Source organism: Ips typographus, linkage group LG5 (genome assembly GCF_016097725.1).
Source record: "Ips typographus isolate SLU linkage group LG5, UJ_Ityp_2.0, whole genome shotgun sequence".
NCBI lineage: Eukaryota > Metazoa > Arthropoda > Insecta > Coleoptera > Curculionidae > Ips > Ips typographus.
In genome coordinates this window covers 8,614,900-8,642,822 of record NC_138426.1, presented here as the reverse complement: position 1 = coordinate 8,642,822, position 27,923 = coordinate 8,614,900, and the positions used below count along the sequence as shown (strand labels likewise).

Below are 27,923 nucleotides of genomic sequence, written 5' to 3'. Positions count from 1 at the left end.
TACTCCTTGCGACTGCAAAGAAAGTTTGTGATTGGTCAAAAAAAAAACAGCTTGCCGCTTTTTGAAAGTGTGACCGAAGGGTCACGTGACCATTTTTTTTAAACTGACATTTTTAAAGTCACATGTCTATTTTTACAGTAAAAATGTCCACGAGACAAATTTCAATCATCAAATTGACTCTTTTTTCACGTCAAAACAGAATCCTGAAAGTCACCGTTTTTTAGTTTAAACTTTTTTCAAAGTTATGTGACTCTTTTTACAGTGAAAATAGTCGCGTGACGTTTTTTCAATCATCAATTTTTTTTAAAAGGTTGAGTTACTTTTTTTGTCATATTGATTGTCATGTGACAATCAATATGACATTTTAATAAAAGAAATGTATTCAACTTTTAGTTTCATAACTAAGTAGTTTTAATATTATTGACATAAAACTACTTCTGTGTTACGAATAAAACAAGATCAATTTGCCATATTGTATTTAATTCCAGTTGGATATCATCTATCAAACAAGCCCCCTAAACATATGTTATTCCGAGAGCAGAAGTTCAAATCAGATACGGCATTGTATTTCGGAGAGCTATTGTATGGTTCGCCCGTGGGTTTTGGCAAAAAAAAAATGGTTTTTATAATACATTGTTGGGGCGCTGTCGACCGGGCAAAATGCTATTTTGTACGTAATTATTTCGCACTTATACAAGCGAAAAGAATACGCTGGCGGACAACAAAAGAATCCCGATATCTCTCGTTCCCTTTGGCCGTAAAAATGCGAATGAATATTCGTCGACCGGGTTATTCCGAGATTGTTTACGGTTTCTGCGGCTCATTCCGGGTAAAATAATATCGGCACAGGGTCGTTTACGCCTCCGTAATGAACGTCGATTCGCTATCATTATATCCGTCCGTCTGCGCGTCATAACCCGATGAATTATTGGACTGTTCCGCTCAGGTCGCTACCGGTTTGCGTCGAAATTCAATTCTGTTTTTGATGAAAAATATTTTTTGGCCAAAACCGGGTTTTAATTAAAAAAACTCTCCACGATGTTTCGGACAGTAGAATGAGAAGAAAAAGTTGTATTAATTACGCCCGAAGTGTTTTTAACTGTTGCGAAGGGGAAGAATTGCTAATTAATTCGCCCCTCGTTACCTTATTCTTCACTTGTTGCGACGTTTGATAGATCTGAGGGCCGACGTCTTGATTAGTCATCATTCAAGATTTATCTCGTCTATCTTAAACACCTACTAAGCAAAATAGAGGGAATTTGTTTAATTTTCAATTGCCGTATGTTAAAGCGGTTTGCAACGCAAGAGGGTAATTAATGTACGTTCTCCTGGGGGTTGTTTAACTTGTTGCATTTGATGAATTTCCTACGTTGTTTTGTTACCGTTACAAAACTAACACCGACACCGGGAAAGTAGAGTTTGTCTGTCATTATTGTGGTACAAATTTCTGCAACTATTAATTACGAAACTCTTGTCCTCGGTCACTCTAACAGTTTGTTCCTGGACGGCAATAATTTTCATACGAATACAGGAAAAAGGTAAAGGGAAAACTGACACAAAAAACCACACAGCTTTAATTAAAGATGTAGGGTAAGTGAAACGACAATACTTGAATAAAAACCTTTTTTCTTGTCTGAGTTTTGACCTTTTCGTAAGTTATCGACTGGGATTATTAAAGAAAACTTGTGTATCACATGTAGAATATCAAGAATTCTATTTATGTCAAGTGCTGGATTTACCTCATTCACTGCCGGGTGCTAATTTTTATACTTTATACATTATGAATTAAATTTTTTTATTCTTAAAAAGAGTAAAGTGATTTTAAAAAAATCAGTCAAATCGTCAAAACTGTTAGGTGACGTTAAGAATGATATTTTAACCTTAAAATAGCCTCATTCAGTGTTTAAACGGTCAGTAAAGTAAAGTCAACTAAAAACCACATACCAGGTGTCCAAGAGCACCCTGGACATAGGAGTTTAACATGGGAAAACGGTTTTGATTTTTTTGCGCCTGTACGGTTGATTTGATTGAAAAATCGTATTAATGAAAGTTGTAGTACCTATCACGGACTAGTTTTCTGTATTTTTTTCGGATCCCTAACTTGAGCCATTTCGTCGTAAAACACGAACAAAAATGAGAAAATTTAAACTTTTGGCCTGCACTGTATAGGCGGTTGTCGGGCAACGGGTAAACATTTCATTGTTGCTGGTACGGTTGCTCGACAACCGCTTATACAGTGCAGGTAAAAAGTTAAAATTTTCGCATTTTTGTTCGTGTTTTACGACAAAATGGCTCAAGTTAGAGATCTGAAAAAAATACAGAAAACTAGTCCGTGATAGGTACTACAACTTTCATTAATACGATTTTTCAATCAAATCAACCGTACAGGCGCAAAAAAATCAAAACCGTTTTCCCATGTTAATCTCCTATGTCCAGGGTGCTCTTGGACACCTGGTATATTTGGTACACCATATATGAAAAAATCCCATGTGACCTAGAAAAGGCTGTCTCTCTTCTGCTCATAGCAAACTGAGCAAAACAAAACATGTATTGAAATATGTTTTATATCAATTTTTACCAAATGTCAAAGTTTCAACTGTCATTTACTGAATCATATTCTAATGTCATTGCAGGTGGTAGATTGCCGTATTCACTTTAAAACACAGAATGTTTGTTTTTTAGTTTCATTGTTTCATCGATTTAAATTAAACCCAGACACACTCTCTGCAATCGTTCATATTCCCACACCCAAATTAACAAAAACTAGTTGATTGATACAAGACATTATTCGGCAAGTGTTAATAACTTTACAAAGAATGATTAGTTCGTTACGGAATTGAAGAGTCTCAAATTACGTCATGGAGGAATTGTAACATAAAAAATGTGATTTTATGGATGATTAACCGATTTGTTTACCATTAAAGAGGCGTCTCACGTCAACTGACTAAAGTTGCCAGAAGCACCGTCACCTTTCCCTAATTACCCGTCTTCAAAGAAACCGCTTCCTGTTTAACGAACCTTGTGGCATGAAAAGTTTCTGGTCGAATCAAACGCTCTTCCACCCAAACAGACCCAATTAAATTGTTTCAGAATTGAGGAAAACTTTCACCTCACCTCCTTCCTAAAAAAAAAATTTAGTAATAATTAGCGGCGAAGCGTAAAAAGTAAAACAAAATTTAAAATTTTTCCGGCACTCTCGAAGCCTGTAAAAGTTTTAGGGGGAAAGTACGTGAAAGAGATTCCCGTTTTAAAAAACATCCCGACCAGTTAAAAGTTTCTCTATTATTTAAAAGTTTGCCCGTCACATTTGCCCCGTTATGATTTGCCTAGTTTAAGTAGGTCTGCCTTAAGGGAGCTCTCAAAGTTATTTTTAAAAACTTGGAGAGCAATAAGGAAATTCTCTGTTCCTTGAAGCGCGGGTATTTACTGAATATTTCCCGGTTGACTAAACACTTCTGCCTGCTCCTTCTTTGCTCGACGTGAACCGGAAAGTTGCAAAACGTTACCACCTCCCTTAATTACTTGCCTTCAAAGGAATCGGTTTCTGTTTAACGAACCTTGCAACGGCGCCTTCTTGCTCCAACTTCTTTGCTTTATACAATCTTAAGCTGTTTGAAAATTGTTTCCATAAATTAATAGTTGAAAGTTTTGTTTTCGAAACCACAACTCTATCTGTCATAAAACTCTTAATAAAACGTTTGTCTGTGAAAAGTGTCAAATCAGTACTCTTCTAATGATCCGTATAACTTTTATTAGGTTTTTATGACGTAATTACGAGTTTTAAAGAGCACCAAAAGTCCAATTTGTATGGTTTAGTGGTTTACAGTTACATTGAAATTTGTTATTATTTCTTCAAATTAACAGATTCACAACCTATTGATGATAAGTATAATTTCAGTACAGTGTGTAGTTTGTGATTGGTCAAATTTGTTAAAATTGTACACTACTAGAATAAAACATTTACAATCTTTTCACTTGAATGTTTATATGCGCTTTCCATCTCTTTTCTCTTTTGTTCACCTTAATGGAAATAAATCACATTCCTCGTGGGCCCCACAAAGGGATATTGATTTCGTCCACTATTCAGTGTCAGTTAATAGTCGATGTAATTCAGCTGGCATTTATCCTCTGCTTTGATCTCGCTAATGAAGGGAATTTTAATCCTCTAACAGTTTCAACAAATGGTACCTTTTACTTACTTTAATAAGCGTTGGACTACGATTTTCGAGAGATGTTTTAATAAAATGTAATAAACTAGACCGGTAACAAAAGCAATAGAGTTCAATTTATGTTGTCGGGAAACGCAATCTCTTGAGGATGGCACTGTCTGACTTTAATATTAAAGCGTAATTCTTACGTATTGTGCGCATATTTTCCAATATTCTGTCTTTTAAATTTGCATTTTAGACTGCTTCCTAAATCATTTCAAATGTATTTAAGATTTTAATGTTAAGGTAAGTACAAAACAAATGTTTTAAGTTTCAATCAAATAGGGTTCAAGCTGAACGCTGCTTTTTTTCACCAATCACAAACTACCCCACTGTGCTGAAACTTATGCAATTGTCACACATGTGAACTTACCATTACTGTCCGGTAATACTAGAAATGTTAAAAAGCAGATTAGTACTAAAAAAAATCGGAATATTGTGAAATGACATCTTTCAGTATTTGATTTAAACCTTTATTTTCTGTTTTGACAGCTGTGCCAAGGTCACGTGGGCATATTTTAGTAAATCTACTCTAAAATCCAAGCCAAAGAAAAAAATACATTTCAAATAATTAAACTAAATAACAAAGCGATAAGGGAGACGAATTTTTTAATTGTGTTGTTTAAGAAATCGTGCTTTGGGCCAAACTTAAGTTAAGCATAGTTCAGACTGTGACTTTTTTTACTTGTTTTGCGCCACATTCTAAACTAAACTCAACTTAAAATACGACGTTGCAAATACATTTTTTTTTTACCCTACAGGACTGCATCATACAAAAATTACGAATTGTTGTGTATGACATATAAAATGATATTGACAAAAGGTTTCTTAGCATTGTTTCTACGTATTTCGTGTCTGAATAATGCGTCTTCAGCTAAATCCCTAAACATATTCTGAGTAAACAAACTTGAGAGGGTGAAGTGAACAAATCGTAGGGTTGGTAAATTTGCATGCGCTCCGAAGGGGGGCACTCGGGTCTGCGAAATCAAATAGCAGCTTTAAAACACCTACAGGAGTAAAACGGATGGTCAGACAAGTCTTAAGCCGACGTAAACCCGTGAAAAATAACGTCGTTTTGCGAGTGACAGGTGAATTCGTTACAAATACCGGACAAGATAAAAGATGTGCGAGGCGAAGATTTAAGGGATTTTCTCTTACGTAATTCTGATGGGATTAGTTATTTTTTAATAAGGAGGAAACGTATCGATTTAGGTGAGAACGTCACGTCGAGATGAGTCGATAAGACCATGTGCGCCCTAAGGGAAGGTGTTCCTATTCCTACTTTTGAACCATTAATATTCACGAGGTTGGCCCGGCTGCGATAATACGTAATTTATAGGCTTGTTTGTTATTCTCTTAAGGCCCTAATTCCACGTCAGGACCGACAGCATATCGGCCAATCTTTGGCAAACAGGTTAAAGTAAAACTGGCCTTTGCTACTTCCTCGGTAGTTTTGATTGGAACTTTATTAATAACCGAGCGAAATTTAAAAATTTATAGCCTCGCGGTAATTAAAAATATTGTTTGATATTCTTAATGAAATTTCCTCCGGGTTAGGGCAATAAATTGCTACGTAGAAAATATTATTCTAATTAAAAATTGCTAGATCCACGCTCGAGTTATCAGATTAAAAGAAAATTTAATTTAAATCGAGCCGGGCTCTTCAGGAAGGAGTTTCCGACAAATTTTAAAGCCGCTAATTAGTTCGAAAAGATTAGGATAAAGACTCGATAGTCGGTGTTGTACGTCATCAAATTTTCACAGAAAACTCGCGGATTATAATAAGTATTTCCTGATATTTCACATCTGATTTACAACAACATGTACACAAAAACTCACTTTAGATTGATTGAGTAAACTAACCAAGAATAAACGGTCTTATCACACAATCATGCGTTTGTACATGCAAACTTAATCTATGTAGTATAATATAGTAGAGTTTTCAAGTACATCATTAAAAGTATCTGTATAATACACTCCTTAAACTCTAAACTAACTGCACAAGTTTTAAATATTTAAAGTATGTTGTAAAACTTTACAAACCTAGCAAGCAAGACTGAAAGCTAGTAAATATACACATTTTAAGTGACAAGTATTGTACAAACTAGTTCAAATTATGCTATAAACTGCTATAAACTATTTTACTTTGATTTTTACTACAAGTATTTTTTTCACGAGAAGTGTCTATTTTAAACCAACCACCACAGGTGGTTCAATTTTAAAACTTTCAGTAGTTTTCATGTTTGTTCATACTAAAGTGGACCATCCTGTAGTTTTTTCCTAGTTTCAGCCCATGGGACTTACATACATGGTGGTCAAAATGACTTCGTTACTAGTTAGTGGTTTACAGTTGATCCGTTTTAATTTTACGATTGGTGACAGGTAATACGCAAATACAAGATAAATACCAGAGGAACCCGCCCAAACATTGATCTATTATCCCCTGCGGAATTTTCATCCGTTCAATTACTAATAGGTTTACCGAGATGGGTGGGGTGTGGTTGTGTTAAAGGAGCGTAATTAATGAGGATTTAGGCATGTTCTGCAATAAATTTGTGGTCGTTTAAAAATATATGCCCACACTCATACAGTATGTCTTATAACGTCAATTTTCAGAGCTGTGTTGCCAGTGGTTGTCATAATTTTTTTTGGAATCCAAATATCGAATTTTGACTTCAAGTGACAGACTAAGCTGACCTAACGCATGTTTTAAATAGTGGATCTTTGTCTAAAACACACACGTTTGAATAGTGAACAAACTGTCTAAAACACACCCATCAAAACTATAAAATACACTTGTAAAGTAGGTACATAGTTTCTGATAATTCATTTGTTACTTAATGGAGCAAAATGTGATTTTTGAAAACTCAAGTGGCATGTCAAACTAACATTCATGTGTACCAGAATTGTCACCGTGAACCTATAAAATGATTAATAATGCATTTTCTATACTGCAATTGGTTAAATTTTGTTAGCCTAAACAACGTTCTAAATAGAAGATCACACGTCACAACTGTGAAAAATAAGCCCATAGACCTATATAATGATTAATAATACTCTTTCTATGCAATTTGTTTACTCAGAGTTTATTAGGTTCATTGTCATTTGAGCTAGACTTTGACAAGTGTCACTTTAGTAACAGACTCAACACCATTCTAACAGTAGATCGGACGTTACAATTGTCAGAAACAGACTCATAAACCTATAAAATGATTAAAAATATACTTCTTATACAGTTGGTTAACTATTTTATAGTTTTATTGTTAGTTGGAAATAGACTCTGACAGATGTCAGTTTAGTGACACACCAAACAATGTCTTAAAAAGATTACACATCACAACTGATAAAAGCAGACCCATAAACCTATGAAATCATTAATAATGTACTTTCTACACAATTCGTTAACTCTTAAAAAAATTTTTCTAGTCATTTAAGCTAGATTTTGACAAACGTCACTTTAGTGGCTGACTAGGCACCATACTAAATAGTATTTCACACTTCACAACTGTCAAAAATAAGCCCATAAACCTATAAAACGATTAATAATGCAATTTTTATACTATTTGTTAACTCTTAAAATTGTTTTATAGTTTAATTGTTATTTGAGCGAAATTTTGATAGATGTCAGCTTAGTGACAGACTTAACAACGTTTTAAACAGTGCATCACACGTCACAACCGTCAATAAAAGACTCATAATTCTATAAAATGATTAATAATATAGTTTTCGCCAAGTTATACACTTTTCAAATTTTGCTTAGGGATTTTTATATGGGTGTTTTCATGCATGAAAGTGAAAAAACGTGAAAGTATGGTAAAAGGTTATCGGAGTTTTTCAAATAGTAAAAGCGGTATAATATTGAACTGCAAATTGTGCAACTTATCCCAATTTAACTGACATCTTTTAACGTTCCTAATAATGTGATTCGAATTTAAAACATCCGGTACATTGCGTTGAATAAGAGTTTGAACAACAAAAACAGGAGTTTTGTTGGATGTAACTTCTAATAAAGGTTTTTTGCAACTTTCAGGCAGCAGAATGATGCACGTTTTAATAACATTACTTTAGGCAGAATTAGGAGTTGTATCTTGTTAATTTTACCTAAAGGTATCGAATCTAAAATTACCAAACTGATTGTACATCAAAAAGCTTTCGAAACTTTTCCCTATAAAACCGTGAATTGAGTCGAAATCAAACTAGCCAGGAGTAATTTTGCAGACCTTTCCGACCGCTGTCCCTGCAACTTAGCAGACATCAAAAGAATCTAAACTAAACAACAGAAACCTCCATAACGCGAAAATCTAATCATCATGCGACATTTGCAGTTGCACTGGGCCGCACTAATTCGAACTCATTTTGTTGATGCAACTTTAAAGAGCTTCACGCTCAACGAACTTCCTGAAAGTTAAAACGGTACGAGTTTGCCGAGAGGGCTGCAGGGTCCGTTAAACAGAAACAGTCGTCTCTCCTCTTTGAAGGTGAGTTATTAATGGAGATGCCGGAATTTAAAGGAGTATGAGCTTTGTGCTTGCAGCTCCTTTGATGCAGCTTATTGTCCGTGCTGGATTGCGGCCAGGTGTACTCGTCTCAGGAAAATTGTCCCGTCAGTGCTTCCACTTGTGTAATGATTAAATCCGGCTTGTCTGTTAATTAAATCGATTGAATGCTTGTGAAGCCACTCACCAACTTGGGGAAAAAGTCGTCCTGAACCCCAGCTATTCCAATAACGGGTTTATAATATAACATTTGAACCGTACACGAAAATTGAGAAAATTACTTACAACTTTCCTTAATATAATTTTCAATTTATATGCTTCGAACTTGGCTCCCTGAAAGAACTTGTATAATGCGTTACATAGTAGCTGTTTTATCCGTTCGAACTTTACGATGTGCTCTTTACTCGGCAAACTTCCGCTGCAGCACGAAGCGTTTGTTTTACAATTTTTTTGTTTCATTTTTATCTACGGTAACGCTTCCGGAATATTGCCGCGATAAAAATGTGTCACGCTTTAAAACTCATCTGCGATTTTTAAATTAATAACCCCGAGATTCAATCTGTAATTATACTAAATTTGTTGCAATTTAACCCAGTGAATTTGATAACTTGAAACATTTTAGTGTCATATAAAGAGTCAAAGCATTGTTTAATTAACTAGTAAAATGTCATATTTATGCATAGAATTACTAGTAATTAGTAACAACCTTGAACTTCACAATATACAACAGTTATATGACGAATCGCATAGGTAATAAATATTTCCTAGACGTTTTTCCCTACAAGAAACGATTTATGATTGCAAGCATTTGAGCGTGCGAGAAATGTTAAAGTAATCGCAAATCGCGATCGCCATCAGCAATTCCCAGTCTTATTTAATTAACCAAATTACTCAAACATCGACAGGGGACAGAAGGACTGAAGGGGGATAAAGGACAAATTTCAGATTAATCGATTTAATCCGTCCCTGCGATTGCGATAGCGCCTACAAGAATTTTGATTAGCCGTTGAGTAATTAATTTCAAGTCTTCTGGCAAATTTCCCCGAAAGGGGACTCATTTTTCCTAAAGCGAAAAGCGTTGGTGGACAACTTTTCAGACGCTTTCGTACTTTTTTATATTCCTTTGGACAATAGAATTATATACTGATTAAATTTAAAAGAAAGATGACACCAGAGAGATTAATTATGACATAGTGTCGAAATTTTGGAAGTAGTAGTCCACGCAGGCCATAACACATTGTATACTTTAAATGTGAACGAATTTTTTTTACAAAAACACCTGTACTGTACACCTGTAATCCCTAATAATAGGCCAGACTCTTATAAATGTTTACTTTTGTATATTATAATATACTATTTTTCCTTTTTCCTCAGGAAAGTATACTAAAATTCAAACAAACTAGCATAACGTAAATATATCATATTGACAACTGAAAACAGCGATATTATATTATTTTGTCACAATTTTTTGAAATTTCTGACGTTACGTTAATTTTATTTGTCTTATGGTATGTTTTTCGCCCAAATATCATATCAAGAATCATCGTTTGCATCAATAATTGCTTCAAACCGTTTTAAAGTTACAAATTGGGTCAAAGCAGACAAACGTTGCCAAGTTTTGTTCAGATTTGGAAATATTGGAAAAGCTAGTTGTGTCAATAGAAAAACTAGGAAAGGTTTTTGGTCTGGTTGGTTCACTGGTTCAAATGTCTTTTACAAACTTTTTAAGATTAAAAGAAACATTTTCCGAGTCACATGACTGTTGTTGACAAGTTTCAACTTAATTTTACACTACTGCCAGCTGTGAATTTAAATTGTCACGATCACGTGACGTGCTTTTCTAATTTTATTTTACCCAACTATTTAAATATCATTTACAGTGTTTTCAAGGTTTTTTTTCCTCGTTTTTTTGGCTCTACCAACTAGGGTATTTTGCCAGACAAGTTTTCAAGGTTCAAGACGACATTTTCCGGGTCACGTGACTGTTGTTGACAAGTTTCAAATTAACTTTACAGTGTTGCCAGCTGCGAATTTTAACTGTCACGATCACGTGACGTGCTTTTACAATTTCAGCTTTCCCCATTAATTAAATATAATTTACAGACTTTTCAAGGTTAATGATGACATTTTCTGGGTCACGTGATTGTTGTTGACAAGATTCAACTTAACTTTACAGTGTTACCAGCTGCGAACTTAAATTGTTTTCCCAAATGTTTAAATATATTCTACAGTAAGATTATACCAACTCAATCTAGTTCAAAGCGATGTTTTTTGTTTCTGAAAAGTTGTGGTTTTAAATTAATGGTTTTGTCACTATTTTCCATGGATTGAGAATGTAAACAAATTCAGATTTCTCGTCAGTAAGATTCTTCCTAAAGATGTTGTTGCTTTTTTAGTTCTATGTGCACAGTGATGAACTGAAACATATTGATATCGTCCAGTTTTGCAAAGTTTGTCAACGTCGCACTATTTTTAAATAAATCATTTTGGCTCTTTTCAGTGTATTTTAGCCAAACGATTTAAGCTGTCAACTTGTCTAGTCATGTTTTTGGAAAGTGTCAAAACATTGAAATATTCAAGTCACATGATTTTTACTTACCTTTCGATTATGAGAGGGTGACGTAACAATGAAATGACCTGCTGTCACATTTGGCATATTCAAAGGATTTACTAATTTTGGTTATGCATTGAAGTTTCTAGTTTAGGTTAAGACAAAAAATTTAATGATATTGGCCTCATTCATAAGAACACATCGATTAGCAAACGCTAGCCAACTGAATGTACTGAAATAAATCAATCAAAACGTTGCTCATCGAATTTTAAATCCGATTTTTCGATTGCTAATCGACTGGTTCTTATAGATGTGGCCATTGTTCTTTATTTAGCTGCTCTCAAATTTTCCTTAATGGAAGAATTAGATTCATAATTTTCAAGAAAACTCAACAATGAATTAAAATTTAAAACGTTCGTGTTTATGAAAATTCTTAATAAGCTACATAGAAACATTTAACTTATTAACTAGCTAACAAACTTGAATAATATACATTCAGTTTTAGTTACAATATAATTACACCGACTTGAGGCCTATTACAGCGTAACATGCTATTATATTTATGTCCCTTATGTTTCAGGTATTTACAAACAATCATTAAACATAATCAAGTTTAAAGGCACAGAACAAAAAAAGGCCGTATCCATTAGAAAATAAGTTTTCTTCACACAATGGCCCGCTAAAATATCAAGTTATTACTATAGTAAATTGTTGCATCGATCAGGGTTTTTAATCAGCTTATGTTCTGACTTAAGTATTTTATTGTCACGAAATATGTCGTGACAATGTTTCAATAAAACCTTTTCGAAATTATTTACATCGCGGGGATTTTTTGTTCGAGTTTATTAATTGCCATGGCCCGTTTTACGTCAAGTCGTAAGTCTTCTTTAAAGTTTGGTTCGTAAACCAAAGACGATTATTGCGACTTAGGGATGCACCCTAGGGATGGTACGTCATCTGTTAACCTCCGAACGGTCAGCGGAATATTAATGTTTCTCTAGAATCCCATTAAAAGGTCCCTTGAAATCATTTCCTTCCAGAAATTACGCCCTAAAAACACATCCAATAATTCCCAAAAACTCAATACAGAAATATGGCCTCCATTATTTCGTATTAACGTGTCGTACACCTGAAAAGATTTAAGACGCTCTTTCGTGGAAAAGCCAAACGAGCTTAGAACGTAACCCTCTTTCTTGTTGTTTGCATTTTAAATTCGCCAGATCGGGCGAGATTGGATGCAGGCTGCAACGTCGCTCGACCTACATACCGTCTAATGGAGAGTTGTTACACTTCAAGGGAGGAAAAATTTTGCTTTGGGAAAAATAACGTGTCGTTAAGGGTGGCTTCTTGCCAGGGTCCCGATTAACTATTTCGATTGCCGTTGTTATGCATTGTGTCATTAAGCTGCCATTATGTGAAACCCACGTTTATTCACTTGAGTGGAGGCAAATGCGCAACTCCTGGAACAATGGAGAAACAAGAAATTGCCCACGAAAGTATACGTAATTTTTTAAACCGGAATGTGCAATAAACGTAATGAGTGTTTTGTTTGGTTTGAAGTGGGTAAAAACAGGCTTTCTTACCAGATTTTTTGTCACATTATGAATTTCTCGAGGAGTTTGGAAAGAATGTCTTGTTCTATACAAGAATAAGAAACTTTTAATTTTTTATCATATTTTCATTTCGAGAAAAGGTCAATTGTTAATTATCCCCAATTGGTTTGATTTAAAAATACTACTACAAAATGAGTCAAAACTAGTTTTTCTAGCTCTTCACGTTTCCAAGATATTACATTCAAAAAGTATTAAAAATACACCTTAAAATGTGCAGAAAAAAGCTCCCACATGTTCTTGAGGCTTAAATATGACTAGCTATGACACACTATAACCTAACCTAACTCAACTTACTTTAGTCCAAAATTGAATGATGAAATGATAAATTTTTTTATCTACAACAGTTACATAATATCGTAATTTCGCACTATTTTCAGTGTCATAATGACCTTTATTACCGCACTAGTGCGTTAATAATCGGTGAACAATTTGTTTGTACATCTGGAGTTCTGTTGCCTCCACTATCTTGCTTCTTGTTAATATTAATATTAAAAGTAACTTTTAGTTAGATATTTTTTAATTAAAAAACATGACATACAATTACATGAAAACTCAATTATTATTAGGATAAATATTAATGGTAAACTCTTTGCAATTGGATAAATTAATGCCAGATGTTGACATGCCTAACAAGTTGCTGAAAATATTTTTATTTTTTTTTTAATTTTTATTTATTTTTTCAATTAATTATTAAAATAATAATCGTTGTAGATAAAATGTTGTACGTAACACGTAGGATATGTTATTAACGCACTGTGTGATTACACGACTTGGCCTGCGGCCTCGTCGTGCAAATTTTCACATGCGTGCGTTAATAACATTCATATCCTACTTGTTACGTAAATAACTATTAATAAGTAGGAGCGTATTGCTTCAAAATTCGGTCCCCCGTTATCAAATAATTCACCTTTTGTTTCTATTTTCTAATCCAATTTTGCTATAAATTTCGCCAAATATTTTGCAATTTTTTTTTACTAAAAATTGTTTTGTTAAAAAAACAACTCTTGAGTTGATTGTATTTATGAATGTTAAAGTGTTGCAGCATTAGGGTGCGCAGTAATTATAACCCACAAACCATATTCGCGTTTAGTTAAACAAAGCGTGAAATCAGAATTGTAAACACAATTAAGAGGAATCCAATAGAGAGGCAAAATAAAACGGTAAATCATTTACGCCATTGTTATTTGCTAGAAAACTAATTCGCTAATTTAAACAAAATCGAACCGCTCCGGCAGAGCGTCATATTTTAATTCGTAATGAAAAACTAACAAGCGTTCAGCGTGTTTGGCAAAAATTGCCTGCAAAACGAACCGTTTATTTGCATTCGATTCGTTTAAATTCCATAAATTGCCATTATAACTGAAAAAAGTCGATTAATCCAGGTCGACTCGTGACTTTTTTACTGCCTAGAGTTGAACAATATAATTGAAAGAGTCAAGAAAGTTTGGGTTAAACTATAGTACGCCACTGGTCTGCACTGATTAATTTGTCCGTTATTGTAATCCCTGTCACACGCTACAGCTTTATACACAGTAATATAATTTGAATAATTTAAAATCATTAATTCGGATAATTGCTGCGTTCCGGGAGCACTTCGGAGCATCTGCTTACAATAAAATATATTCGCAGCCCGGACCGATTTATATTTGAAAATCACGCCCTCGTGACTATTATTAACATTTTAAAATGCCGCCACAAGGGGGCGGCTGTGATTTACGACCAGTCGCCTCCAATGGGAGAAGTTTAATTTTAAACTTCAACACCTCAGCCGATCGACTAATTAAGATCGATCCCGGTTTCTCCTTACTGCGACTTCCATTAAGGATTGGCAAAGTTTGTTCCTTTTGTTTCGCCCACCGAAAGCTCAAAACGGCCCTTATTCGATGGTTTCTTGCACATAAACCACACACAACGTTATCGAGTTTACTCTCGTTATTAGAGTTACCGCGGACCGTCAAACTTTCTAAATAATTGGAATTGAGTTACTGAAAGGGCGACATTTCAGTACCCCTCCACACGGCTAACGAGTGTTAGTTTAGGGGCACCTGTCCTAGTTACACGAGACATTGGGAATCGATATAGTCCCAAGGGGATCAAGAAATAATGGCCGGCTGGTAGATTTATCGTTTGCAAGATAAAAACTCTTAAAGTGGCTCTGTTGTTAAACAGTGAAAAACTGTCTTTAGTGTTTTGCTATTGGCTTTGGGTCAAGCTTTATTAACTTTTTCAAAAAGTTGCTTAATGGCCAAACACACAAACACAAACGTTATTATACGCAAATGTTGCACATGTGGACTTAGTATAATGGTAAGTAACAGGTTTCTGATCAAAATTACCTTATTTCTTAAAAATAATCGGATTTTTATTGGTTTGAAAAGATTTAGAAATATTTTGGCCTTTTGGGTAAAATAAGTGTATCATACTCTGAAAGATTGTGAAACATTACCATCCGTGCAAATTTAACCTTTTTACCAAAAATAAATTGCTTATTAATTGAATCATATTCATTTAGCTGCAATTTTTCACTCACTTCTTTAATAATTATTTTTCCTCACCAGTTATTTAAACTTTTTCGGTTAGCGCTTCATATTTATCATAAAATAGATTTTATAGAAAATAAAACTTTCCTCCCTACTTTGAAAGATGAAAGTATCACTTTCACTACGTAGGGAGTGAAAGTGCCAGCAGAGTATTTTTCTCCCATGGGAGGAAAAGTGCCACCAGTAAAAGTCCCACTTTCTAAAGACAGTTTGTCACTTTCTTAAAAAATTGTTTTTAGTAACATCATCTTCTTTTTCAGCCAACTATTTATGTTGTATGCTGCTTTTTTTCATAAAACATAACATTGGTCGTAGAAAAAATTAGATGCGCAACTCTGGAGTAAACTGCTTTTTGCACCCTTGAACTTCCGCTTCGCGTCGGGTCTTGTTCGCGAGAGCAAAAGTTGCACTTTCCTCCCTAGTTGCGCAAATAACTATTTGCTTTCTTTTCTGGGTTTCAGTGAATAAAAAAAAAACTAATTCTAAAACAGGTCAAGTTAGGTTAAATTAAAGCAATTCTTTTTTCTGTTCATTCACACTCAGATTTTAGGCCCTCATTGAATCTAATTGATGAATACATAAAGTAAAGTGAACTTAAAAAACACTAATTTGAGTGAACTATAAGAAAATACTCTTAGATGAGTGTAAATTGAAGATCATCTCTGAATTCCCCCTTTAATCTTGAAATTCAGAAACATTTTGTCGAATTTACAAGGTTTCAGTTAAGAAAAGGTTTTTCTTGATTAAACTTGAAACTAAAATCTGAATGCCTTCATTTTGAAAATATTCAACACTCCAGTAAACACTGACGCCAAAATACGTCTCTAGTAGTTGAAGCATTACTTTTTCAGATTAAGAGGACATTTTTGACATGTTCTGAAGGTGCAAAGTTCAAAAAAGCAGCGTACAGTTTGCTGCTTTTTTTGACTAATCACAAAACTAACAGAGCTGTGATTTCCATAAATGCTGTCATAAATATGATACCATTTTATTGTAATGTGTGAAAATTAAAGGATAATTTTTTAAAAGATGTTAATTAGGGCGCATTATAACACAAATCATATAAAATCTTACATCTAAAAAATGAGTCCTTAAAAATTAACATATTTTGTGAGTACACACATAAAAGGTTCTTCCCACAAAATGAAATGCGGGTTTTGCAATATAAATAATGGAAAAACGAGAAAGTAAATGTAGATTATTATTTCAAACCAGATTTCTCATCGGAAACAGAAGAGAAAAAAAAAGGGGGAACAAGAAAATGGTATAATTTGTAACAAACATTCGCATTCTATTCGGGCCTATGGTTGGGCCGCCGAAGGCCCCTTTTATAATTTAGAAGGTCTACATTAACTGAACAAAATAAATTAGTTCCAAAATTAGGGCCCAAAGCCGAAACCTCTTAAGGAAACGAAGTAATATGAAAGGCCGGAGAAATGGCGAACGTCTAAATACAGACCGCAAGTTGCTTCAATTACTTCCTGTCTTTCATTTGCACATCGCTATCATTATCATTTAAGCAGGGCTAGTCGATAAAAGACATCACTCAGTTGAAAAGGGTTTTAGCTTTCTCCTTCTGGTCGAATCCACGCGAAAAAGGAAACAACAAAGACACGTAAATATAGGAGATAATGGATCCTTACTGGGGACGCCATCTATAATAACATTACGGCACAAATTGGTTTTCGCTTAGCGAAAAACAATGCAGGACGAACAAAAGGAGCGAACTGAGGGAGAATAAAACGGGCCGATCAAAGATTTACTTTATGAGGAAGCGAACGTGGGGAGGCGGAAGAGAAATGGAAAATCATGAACATCAGGATTATGAATTTCTTGCTATAATTGTTTGTGCAGCCGTGGGGAAAAAACGTTTGCAAATATATCCAAAATAAGTCTCGAGGGCAGGAAAAAACTCCTCATAAATCGTGGATATTTTATTAAGAGTAACTGAGGCAATATTTCACGGTCAAAAATGATACATTGTATTTGTAGAACGGAATGAGGTTCATTAGGGTGGTGGTAAGGCGCACACCTTTAAACATATTTCATTTACGAGATATATTACGAATGTGTTTGGGGCCCGTTATTAGTTTTTCCACCTTTGTGCCTCGGTTTTATTAGACGTTTTATGACGTCGCCTTACCAAATGACAAACTGTTTTAATCTTATAAAATTACTGCTGCTCGCAGTATTCGAAACTTTTACGAACCTTTAACGTAAGTAACTGTCAATCAAGTGAAACCGTACAGTAGTTGTTACTTATTATTTTTTATGGAGCACTTGGCAACATGCAGTATTTGCGAAAATCGCAGCACTATAGTTTGTGATTTCCACAAATGCTACACATATGGATTTGCTATAATAGCTACTATTCAAGGTTAAAATCAAAAATTCAAGGCAAAAAAATATCACGAGAGTATATAGATCGATGAAGAGAACGAGTTTTGTAACAATGTTCCTATAATAAATATAAATAATATTTAATAAATCTTCCACCTTTTTGAATTTGTTTTTTATTATCTAGGGTCTAGACTAAAATTTTACCCAAATTTTAGTATAGGAATTTACATAGAAACTTGAAAATTTTAGGATAACAGCTCTAACATTTTTGTATTTATACTAGCCCTAAACCCGAGACTGTTCAGTAAAAAAAGTCAAAAAGCAGGAATGTCTTAAAAGAAAACAACCAGTTTTTGACCAAATTTTTACCTCTAAATGGGGGGCCAACGGAGATATTTGCCAAAACCAATTATCAACTGATCGTATTTTTTCTACAGATTGCTCAAAAAGCACTAAAACAAAAAAGTTTCCTACGAAAAAGAACTATTTTTCTAAGGTTCGTCAAAAAGAGATATTTGCCAAAAAGTGCAAAGAAACTTCTGAAAGACAATAATAATCCACAACTGGAATTAAGTAGTGGTAATGATCAGTGATCGTGGAAAAAATAAAGTATAATCCACGCTTTTTTTGAGACTAACAGCTTATGAGGCAAACATCTCCATTAGAGAATAATGACTATTATAAAAACCTTGTTCCGGCTATAATATTATTAAACATGTTGTCATATCAGAAAATAAAGATTTTTCACATTTTTTCTAAAATTTATACAGCAAAGGCTTCTTGAAGAACCAAGCAGGTTGTAATGTTTTGTTATTTTCTGCATATTTAACATAAACAGTACTCAAACTCTGTTCTTTGTCATTTTTTCTGTTTTCTCTCTTTATGCCACTGTGTTTATTAGATTTTTCACGTAGTTTTGGACGTTTTTCGGCATCAAATCCATTAAGAAAAGGCCCAAAGGTATCGGGTTTTCCTAGAGATCCCATATAATTATATCCGGTTCGTGTTAAAACCCAAAAATATCACATTTTAGTACTGTAGCTGAAGGAAGCAAAAAAGGAAACCGGTTGTTCTGAATTCCAAGGAAGGGAAACAGTTAAAGAGCTGCCAAACGTATAAATGCCGCAAGCTTTCCCGGAGGCTTTTGTGTTTCATTTGCACGTCGTGTCATTATCATTAGCCGTGCCGATGAAGCATTCCCGGGAGACATTGTTTCTGAATTTGCAGATGCTCGTTAGCAATAATCCTTTTTAGGAATTAATTTTAAAAATTACTGATCTTTAGACAAGCAGCCGTTAGAACGCGTGTATAAATTGTATGGTTTATTACGAAACAATCCAGCTCGGAGGACCGTTAACAAATATTTCCGCAAGGCCATTATTTATTACGAGCACAGCAACGGCGTTTTCGACCAAATTAGTTAGGAATTTCTGCACCCAGTCCGAAATTAAGTTAGCGGACCAGTTCCGCTCGAGCTGGCTTTCCCGCTACTATAACTCTTAATTCATAATTGTTTCTGATGCCGCTGCGAATGGCGGAAGAACAACTTTATTAAATCCGTTCAGCGTGTTTTCGGTAACCGCACCTTATGCGAGTTGCACTCCCGGTTATGTTATACACGGAAGGGCAATTCTCGTTTTGCATTTGAGCGGTGTAAATGTATTTCAAAGTCGTTGCAGCTACTAGAAATTCTAATAATTCTAATTGGCCCGCCGTGTTTTGAATACTCGCTCCAAGCCTAAGTTTCCTTCCATAAAAGATAATCAGGTTACCGGTTACGTTTAACTGCTTAAGGGCTCTAGAAATTTCTATCTGTACGCAAACTACTTTTGCTCTCATCTCGTACGTGCTCTGGCACTGTGCGTAATTTGTGATTAGTCAAAAAAAAACAGCAAGCTGAAAACTGCAATTGTTGACCAATCACAAGCTTCTGGGCTTTGAATTGACAAGTAAATTCCTTTAGTCTAGGTTACTTGGTGCTTCTATGTAATACCCATTTAAATCATAGCAGCCAAAGACAGCTTTTAACAGAACGCACAGTAAAGTAAAAGACTTCTTCTTCAAAAATGTATCTCTAGAACTGCTTGGAACACAACAAAATTCCTAAATTAAGCTTGAATGCAATTTACAATGGTAATAAGTTTGAATTATAGTAAGGAGCCTGGAGTGGCAAAGGAAGGCCTTTAGAACCTACTAACGCCCAGTTGTACAACCGTGGTTCAACTTTTGAACCTGGTTCAATTCAAGAAAGTCACTTTGACAGCAATCCATTTTAAAGTTCAACTGAACCGGTCTTTAAACTGTCATTGTACACTGAGCCTAAGCTGTTATCTAAGGATCTAAAGATTATTTGTTAGATTGTGGCTAAAGTTTTGGTACAAAGTTTACTATGGTCAAGTCAATGATAGACTTAAAAGATTGAGTTTTTTCCTCTTGTTCCTTCTTCTATTTTGTCGTTATGTCTTCATAAAACTCTTATATAAGGATGGACGTAAATTTACCGGTAAGGTTAAATAAAATTCAGTGTGACAGGAAAATTTACCAATTTTACCAGTAAATTTATGGGTTTAATTGAAATTTGCTTGAAAGGCAAAATTTTTCTGCCATGGCTGTTATTAGTTTTATTAAAGTAGTTTTCGGTCAATATTGTCAACATAAAACCCTAAAAAACAAAGACTCAAAAGGCTGTTTTTGGTTTATCAAAAGTAAAACTTTTCTGGTAAAATAATTCCTGTACTAATCTAATACCTTTTTTATGAAAACGTAGCCTTTTATTACAAAATAGCATTTTCAGCGTTTTGTCCCTTCTCTTTATTATCTCATGTTTAAATTATGAGAAATAAGATATTATTTAAACAATTTGTAATTTACTGACAATTGTCAAAATAAAGCTCATAAACCTCAGAAACACGTCTTGTTGAGAACTGCGTTAAAATGTAATTTTTGTAAAAATAATTTTATGTAAATTTTGACATTAGTGACAGATATGATGTGTTTTTTGAATGATAATTTAGTTATCATGCAGCAATCACATGACAATGATTTTTGCTTTAAGCACAGTTTGACAGTCATTGACATAATTGCTTATCAAACATACTTGGAATCAGAAAATGACGAAGCACATTTTTGGAATCTTCAATTTCTTATCTAATAACATCAGAAAACACGCAGATTTGGTACAGTCAGAGAGAAAAGCAGTGTCAAAGTTTGAACCGACCAAAAACACAATTTGAAATAATCTAGATTCTACTAGACAATACTTGTTTGACGTCTTCTAATGTTCGTATGGACAATTTATGCTGTTTTAAGTATGCAAATTCACATTCACAAAAATCTGAAGTTTAGTATCAGAAATAATAGTAATTTTTCAGTTCTTGAATAACTTAATTTTCGTACATATTAAACAATAATTTATCTTTAAGAAACTAGAGTAACTGGTAGAAAAACTTCATTTTTCTACTCCTATAGAAATATTGCCTAATTTCTCAACAGTTCCAGTTTTAACAGTTTAGAGAACGGATAAGTAGACAATTGATTAAGGGATGAAATAGACGAATGACAAGCAATTTTCAGGGTGCGTAATGAATCCTCTACATTTAATAATGAATAAAAATTTCTTCGTATGAAACATGTTTCGAAAATCTCCCAATACGTAATCCTTAGTCAAATTGCAGGCCATCGCTATGCTCGTCCTGCATAAATCCTACTTTTTGTAACTAAATCACCTATCGAATGCCATTCTTTGTCAAGTGATTTACATTCCAACAGTGTCATAAACTTATCAAATAAAACAATCCGTACCGTGTGTATTCGGTATAATTTGGCTGTTGCTAAATGACGGTGATTAGTCGCTAAATTATTGATAATGAACATAACTGATGTGTCATTGAATGACATTGGGTTAAATGAATCGAACCCTTTTTGGATGGTGTCGGGTGCTTGAAATTTAATTCCTGGATTTCAATACGGACTTGCACTAATGGAATATTTAATAGAAAATTAGTCGGAGCTTCAAATATTTTACGTGTGACGTAGCAAATAAGCTTTCATTATTTAGATAATAATATATATGCATCATTGAAATTGCGGATATAATGTATACATTTCAATTATTTATCGGCCGTTTCCGGCTAGCTATTATCTAAAATAGCGTTTCTATTATTTACTATTTTGAAACCCTATAGATTGAATAATACAACTTTTAGGGCTATTTTAAGTTCGAAATTGTTCTATTAAGCCCAGCACGTTTTAATCGTCTTTTATAACGGTAATCTGCGATTCTAAGCTCACGTTAAACGGGTGATTAGACTCATACCTAAACCTTTTATTTCACAGACTGATAAGCCAACTTTAGCTAATGATAGTTTGATAAGTACTTTATTGTCAACTTCGGGGCGTTTTTGTTCGTTCGAACAGCCTGAAAAAGACCAAGAAGTTAAATAATATATCACCGACCAGCTCACTCAGCAGCACCCCCCAAAAAAAGAAAATCTCAGGTCTAAATTGGGTTCGATACCCGACATTTTTTATCAAACATTCCCTGCGGAGGCGCTTCGGTAGTTGCTTATCCCGATTATAGATTACTCGCTTCAAGGGACATTTCCGACGTCCTGTCTTTAAAATGTCGTTTTGTTCGGGTATTAATTCTCAGATAAGGTTGCCAACGAAACAGTGGAGGAGGGAACTGTCGGGATAATAGCCGAAAAGCGGTTTGTTTTTCTCTACCTACTGTGACGGTTTTATATCGACGGGGTTTTTTGCCGCATCTGATTGATTTTATGTTTCAGTCGTGACATCAATTAATCAGTTTTTAGATCAATTCTCTAGTAAATTTTAACTGAAATAAAGATCCAAATTATTTAGAATGTCTAATCTCAAAGTTTTTGTATCAAAAAGGAAGGATTAACGCAATGAAACATATTTTCAGTCAGTATTTTCGAAATCTGGAGGTTACGGTACTGAAATTTGCTATTTAGACAATAAATTGACTATAAAATCTGATAAATCCTTCTGAAAATAAAAAAAAGAGTCAGAAATGCATTGAAACGCTATTTCAGTCAGTATTTTCGAAATCTGAGAGTTGAACATTTGCATAAATTTTAGTACAGTGGGTGGTTCGTGATGGGTCAAAAAATTAGCTTTTAGCTTGCTGCTTTTTGTAAAATGTTGCGCTTATTGCTTGATTTCTAGCATTACTTGAAACTTGAACAAATGCATAAATAATGACCACTGAACGGAAACTACAATACAGGCATCAAACAATCCATTATACAAACACACTCATCGAAATTCGCCGCACAGCCGGGCAAATCGCAGATAAAAATTCAATCAAACGCCACCCGACACCGCGCCTATAGACGATTTGAATTCAAACCAAATACATTCATTAAAAATGGCCGAAGCCGTCCCCCATTTAAATTCCACAGGTTCTATTTGCTCTATTGATTTCCTCACTTTGTTCCGTGTGCCGTACGTACTTTTCATAAAAACAGGCCGAACAATGAAAAATCGCGAACGCACTGAACCGTTCTTTGTTTATTGCAGTTTTGATGTGCGAGGCAGACCTTTGAGCAAAGCGGTACAATGGGCCGATCCGCACCTGCTCGGACCTCGCGCCTATTTTGTCACGGTGTCAAAACCGGCCAGTTTGACTATGGACAGTGTCAGATTGGAGGACGCTGGCATTTATCGGTGTAGAGTGGACTTTAAGACTTCACCAACAAGGAATTTTGCCATTAATTTGACCGTCATTGGTAAGTTTTTGTTATTGATTGTTTTAGCGTTAGTAAATCAAAAATCAGCAAATTGTGGAAACAACGTTGACAAAGTAATAAACTCGAAAAGTAGTAGTCCATATGCACACAGTGGAGTAGTGAGTGTAAGTGAAATCAAAACTCAGAGTCGATCTCCACAAATATTTATTAAAAAGGTTGTTAATTGCCTAACATGTTTCGGGTGTATTCAGACACCCATCTTCAGAGGCTTAACTAGATCACTAGTCTGCTGACTGTCATTCTAAAAGGGGGGGACAGTTGAACCCAAATGTACCAAGGTGGTTTTTTATTCTGCACGGGGGAAAAAACCTTGATCAAAAACCCAGTTCTGGTACAGAGGTGACAGGTTGCTCCGTTTTTTATTCTCGAAGGGGAAAAAAACTTAATCAAAACCCAGTGTTGATGTCAAAAAGTGAAGTTACTAGCTACGTTTTTTATTCTTTAAGGGGGAAAAAACTTAATCAAAACCCGAAGAAGTTGAATGATGTAAAAACTGCATGTCTATCTGAGGAGACCAAATGAACACGAAAGGGACGTCACACAACAAAAAACCGCGGTGGACACTCACAAGTGCAACATTTAACAAATTAAAATGAGGGCGACTTTCCCTTTGTCACTGTGGAGGTGTGACCGTGCAGGGCAACATGGCTTGGGTGCAGCAGGACATGTCCTGAGTTTTTTCCCCCTTAAAGAATAAAAAACGTAGCTAGTAACTTCACTTTTTGACATCAACACTGGGTTTTGATTAAGTTTTTTTCCCCTTCGAGAATAAAAAACGGAGCAACCTGTCACCTCTGTACCAGAACTGGGTTTTTGATCAAGGTTTTTTCCCCCGTGCAGAATAAAAAACCACCTTGGTACATTTGGGTTCAACTGTCCCCCCCTTTTAGAATGACAGTCAGCAGACTAGTGATCTAGTTAAGCCTCTGAAGATGGGTGTCTGAATACACCCGAAACATGTTAGGCAATTAACAACCTTTTTAATAAATATTTGTGGAGATCGACTCTGAGTTTTGATTTCACTTACAAGTAATAAACTGTTAATAACACTCCAACATATCAGTACTGCAGTGTTGCCAAAAAAACATTTCTGCAGTGAACTGCAACTTGCAAATATCTTTAATTTTATTTGTCTTCAATTCTTATTAATTTCTTCTCTTTCCTCTTCAGTGTTTAACTTTTTTTCCTTCTACTTACATTTGTTTCCTTCCCCATTTTTTGACCTTGTCTCACTTAGATTACTGTTTTTCTGTTATATATTGCGTTAAATTACATTTTTAAACACATTTGGAAAGCTTGAACTTTTTAATTGCTTTCTTTTATCTTAAAGGCAATTTTATTCTCAATAAAAATTTTAAAAAAACACTCAATTACTACAATACTACGGGCTACAATTTGGTAAAAAAAACTCTCACGATACCTGTCAAAATAACCAAGTTACACACTTTCAAAAATTTGAAAACAGGATAGACTCAATTTAGACCAATTATGGTTTTTGCACAACAGAATAACTTAATTATTTAATAATGTTTGTAGGGATACACGAAGTTTTAAAGAGGGCACTCTGGACTACAATTTGGTAAAAACCCAGTCACAATACCTGTCGAAATAGCTGAGTTACCACCTGTCAAACTTTTGAAAACACAGGATTAACCCTATTTAGAACAATCGTGGTTTTTAACATAATAACTTATAATTATGTAATAATGTTTGTAGGGAAGCTATGTCGCTTTAAAGAGGACACTTTGGGCTAAAATTTGATAAAAACCCGGGTACTCTACCTGTCAAAATACCTGAGCAACCAGCTGTCAAATTTTTGAAAATAGAGGTTTAACTGTATTGTGATTTTTGAAAGAATAACCCAATTATTTGACAATGTTTGTAAGGATTGATACATTTTAAATACAACACTTTAGGCTACATATTGGTAAAAAAACTGCGATATAATACCTGTCAAAATAGCAGAGTTATGAGCTGTCACATTTTTTAAAACGCAGGATGGTCTAAGTTTAACTGATATGTCAAAATAATGGCCAGTTTTGCAGCTTTGACAGCTTGTAACTCGGTCAAATTGTAGCCTGGAGTTCTGTTCATAAGGAGTGTTTTTGGACTAGCAGTCAAACAACACGGTTATTTTATCACAAAATCCCAATTTCTCTAAATTCACTCAAACCTCTATTTTTGCACATTTGATAGCTTATAACACTGTTATTTTGACAGGTGTCAAAATATTTTTTTATATCGAATTGTAGCCTGGAGTTTCCTCCTTAAAACAACCGACAGTGTATCACGAATCTCCAGTTGCACTAAATTCACTCAAACCTCTATTTCTGCAAATTTGACAGCTTGTAACTTGGATATTTTGACATGTATCGGGGAACTTTTTATATCAAATTATAACCTTAAAAGTTCTCGTCAGAACAACGCACAACAAAGTTGTCAAAACGTTTTGCTCGATTACACTAAATTGAGTCAAACCTTTTTGCAATTTTGACAGCTTGTAACTCGGTTTTTTGCCTTCCTGCTTAAGCTTAAGGACAAAAACACCTTAATACATTCTTGTAAAAAATTCCTACAACTTTTCTTATTTACATTATCTTGTAGCTCCTCAATTAACCTGATATTTTTAACATTTCACTAAAAAAGTAATGCGAAAGCTGTCAAATTGAGAAAAACAGCCAAAACGACTGTTAACTGGAATTTTTACAGGCTGATGATGGTTTATATTTTGTAAAGAAACTGTTTTTGATTTTTTTAAGGTTCCTGTGGGCAAAAAACTTTTAATATGATAGAGACACTTATTGGCACTGTTGGCGGTTTCTTCAAGAACATTTTGATGAAACATTTTAAGCTGATTTTCTTTTTTTTTAGTTCCTAATTTACTTTCTTCAGATAGTTTTTAGTCCTCAAAGATATTTGCTAAAAATCTTTAGTGGAGTGGAACAGTGTAAGAGACAAATCAACAATTTGAAAAATTCTAGTCCGACCCTGAATTGGCAACTGAAAAGTGACTGGCACAGGGCAACAAAACGATTTTTTATAATGGAAGGTACGTGATATTAACTGCATTGCCCACCCCGTACGAATTAATCCAATTTAAACGAAACCCTATCTATTTCCAATAGTAACATCAAGCATTATTTCCCTTGATCGACCATACCCGATGATTGATTGCCACGAAACTCTTTCGTTGTATTGGAATTATTTAAAAGGGATTCCATGTTACAGTGCCGCAGACATTCACTATGTTGGTTTTACCATTAATTAGCATAGTTTTCCCAATGACAACACGGAAAACCTTGGCAGACACCCTTACAGCCTATTGTTTACATGTATGCGTTTTCGGGGATGATATATGGACACAATTAACCGAATTGGAATTTCCATACTGAAGCTAATGAAGTTGCTTTCCATCAACGACAATTCGTGCTATCAGATAAAACTTCAGTCAGTTCTATTTGCCGTGTTATATTAATATGTGCTCTGGCTGTTTTATTTGAATTTAGAGAAATCGACCCTTTGCGTATTATTTACAGTTCGTCGAAACTGCAACCAATTAATGTAGCAACTAACTGGAAAAAAACCCAGCTATTGGAACAGCTTTCTAGGAAACGCCGATCGATTCTACCCCCCAAAGGGATATATTTAGATTTTCACCTTAGCTCCCTTTCCGTGCCTTTTTTCTGCAAAACCGAACACGCAAACGTTCATACAGTCTTGTAATTTTCACCGTTATTTAACTGTAATGGTCCATGTTATTAAAGCATCAATGTAAACGAAGTGCTTCCTGAATTCCTATAAGCCAGAAAACTAATATTTTTATGTAAAACACTTATCCCACTATACGCTCTTTCACTTTACATAAAATTATGGAAAGCTTCCGTATAACCGTAGGTTTAAAAACGATATTATTTAAGCCGTTGATCCATTTTTCTTAATAATCCGATCTTCGTGAACATTCATTTTTCGCATGCCATGATGCACCTAATTTATTGTGCTCCCGTATAAAGTACACTGGTATGAATAAAATAACGTGAATGCTCTCATGGCGTACTGAATTATGTTTTTTCATAAATATTAATTTATAAGTCGTGAACAATTTCAAGATTATTACTACGAGCTGCTTAGAAACAGCATTTATTATAAAATAAAAATTAATTTTGCATGATTTTGGAAAGAAAACCAAAAAAGTAAATAGTCCAAGAGCATTTAAAGCTCCTCCAAGTGAATTAAAAACAATCTTACCTCAAAGAATAAAAACAGAAACGCTGAATAAAGTTAAAGATTATGAATATACAGTGTGTCCCAAATTGGTGATGCATGTATTGGGATCTCGAAAACGGTAAGAGCTACAGAGTCGGTTAAACGGGGAAAGTTTTAGAGAATTTTATGGGAAAATTA

General features: G+C 34.5%; 2 protein-coding genes across 8 annotated transcripts in view; one reads left to right on the top strand and one right to left on the bottom strand.

Annotated features, from left to right (window-relative positions):
- The window catches only part of Sdhaf3 (Succinate dehydrogenase assembly factor 3), a 173,504-nt gene that overhangs the window by 34,044 nt on the left and 111,537 nt on the right, over positions 1-27,923 (bottom strand). The window contains exon 4 of one of the 5 annotated variants that reach the window (XR_014178272.1): positions 2,917-3,121. The exons of the other annotated variants lie outside the window; for them this stretch is intronic. The gene's annotated coding sequence lies outside the window, so the exon portion shown is untranslated. The remainder of the gene's footprint in view (positions 1-2,916; positions 3,122-27,923) is intronic. 5 annotated transcript variants of the gene reach the window in all.
- The window catches only part of LOC145729096 (protein turtle homolog A-like), a 132,664-nt gene that overhangs the window by 80,283 nt on the left and 24,458 nt on the right, over positions 1-27,923 (top strand). For all 3 annotated transcript variants that reach the window (XM_081979712.1, XM_081979714.1, XM_081979713.1), the window contains exon 3: positions 23,293-23,501. In XM_081979712.1, the coding sequence (XP_081835838.1) occupies positions 23,293-23,501 (209 nt within the window). The remainder of the gene's footprint in view (positions 1-23,292; positions 23,502-27,923) is intronic.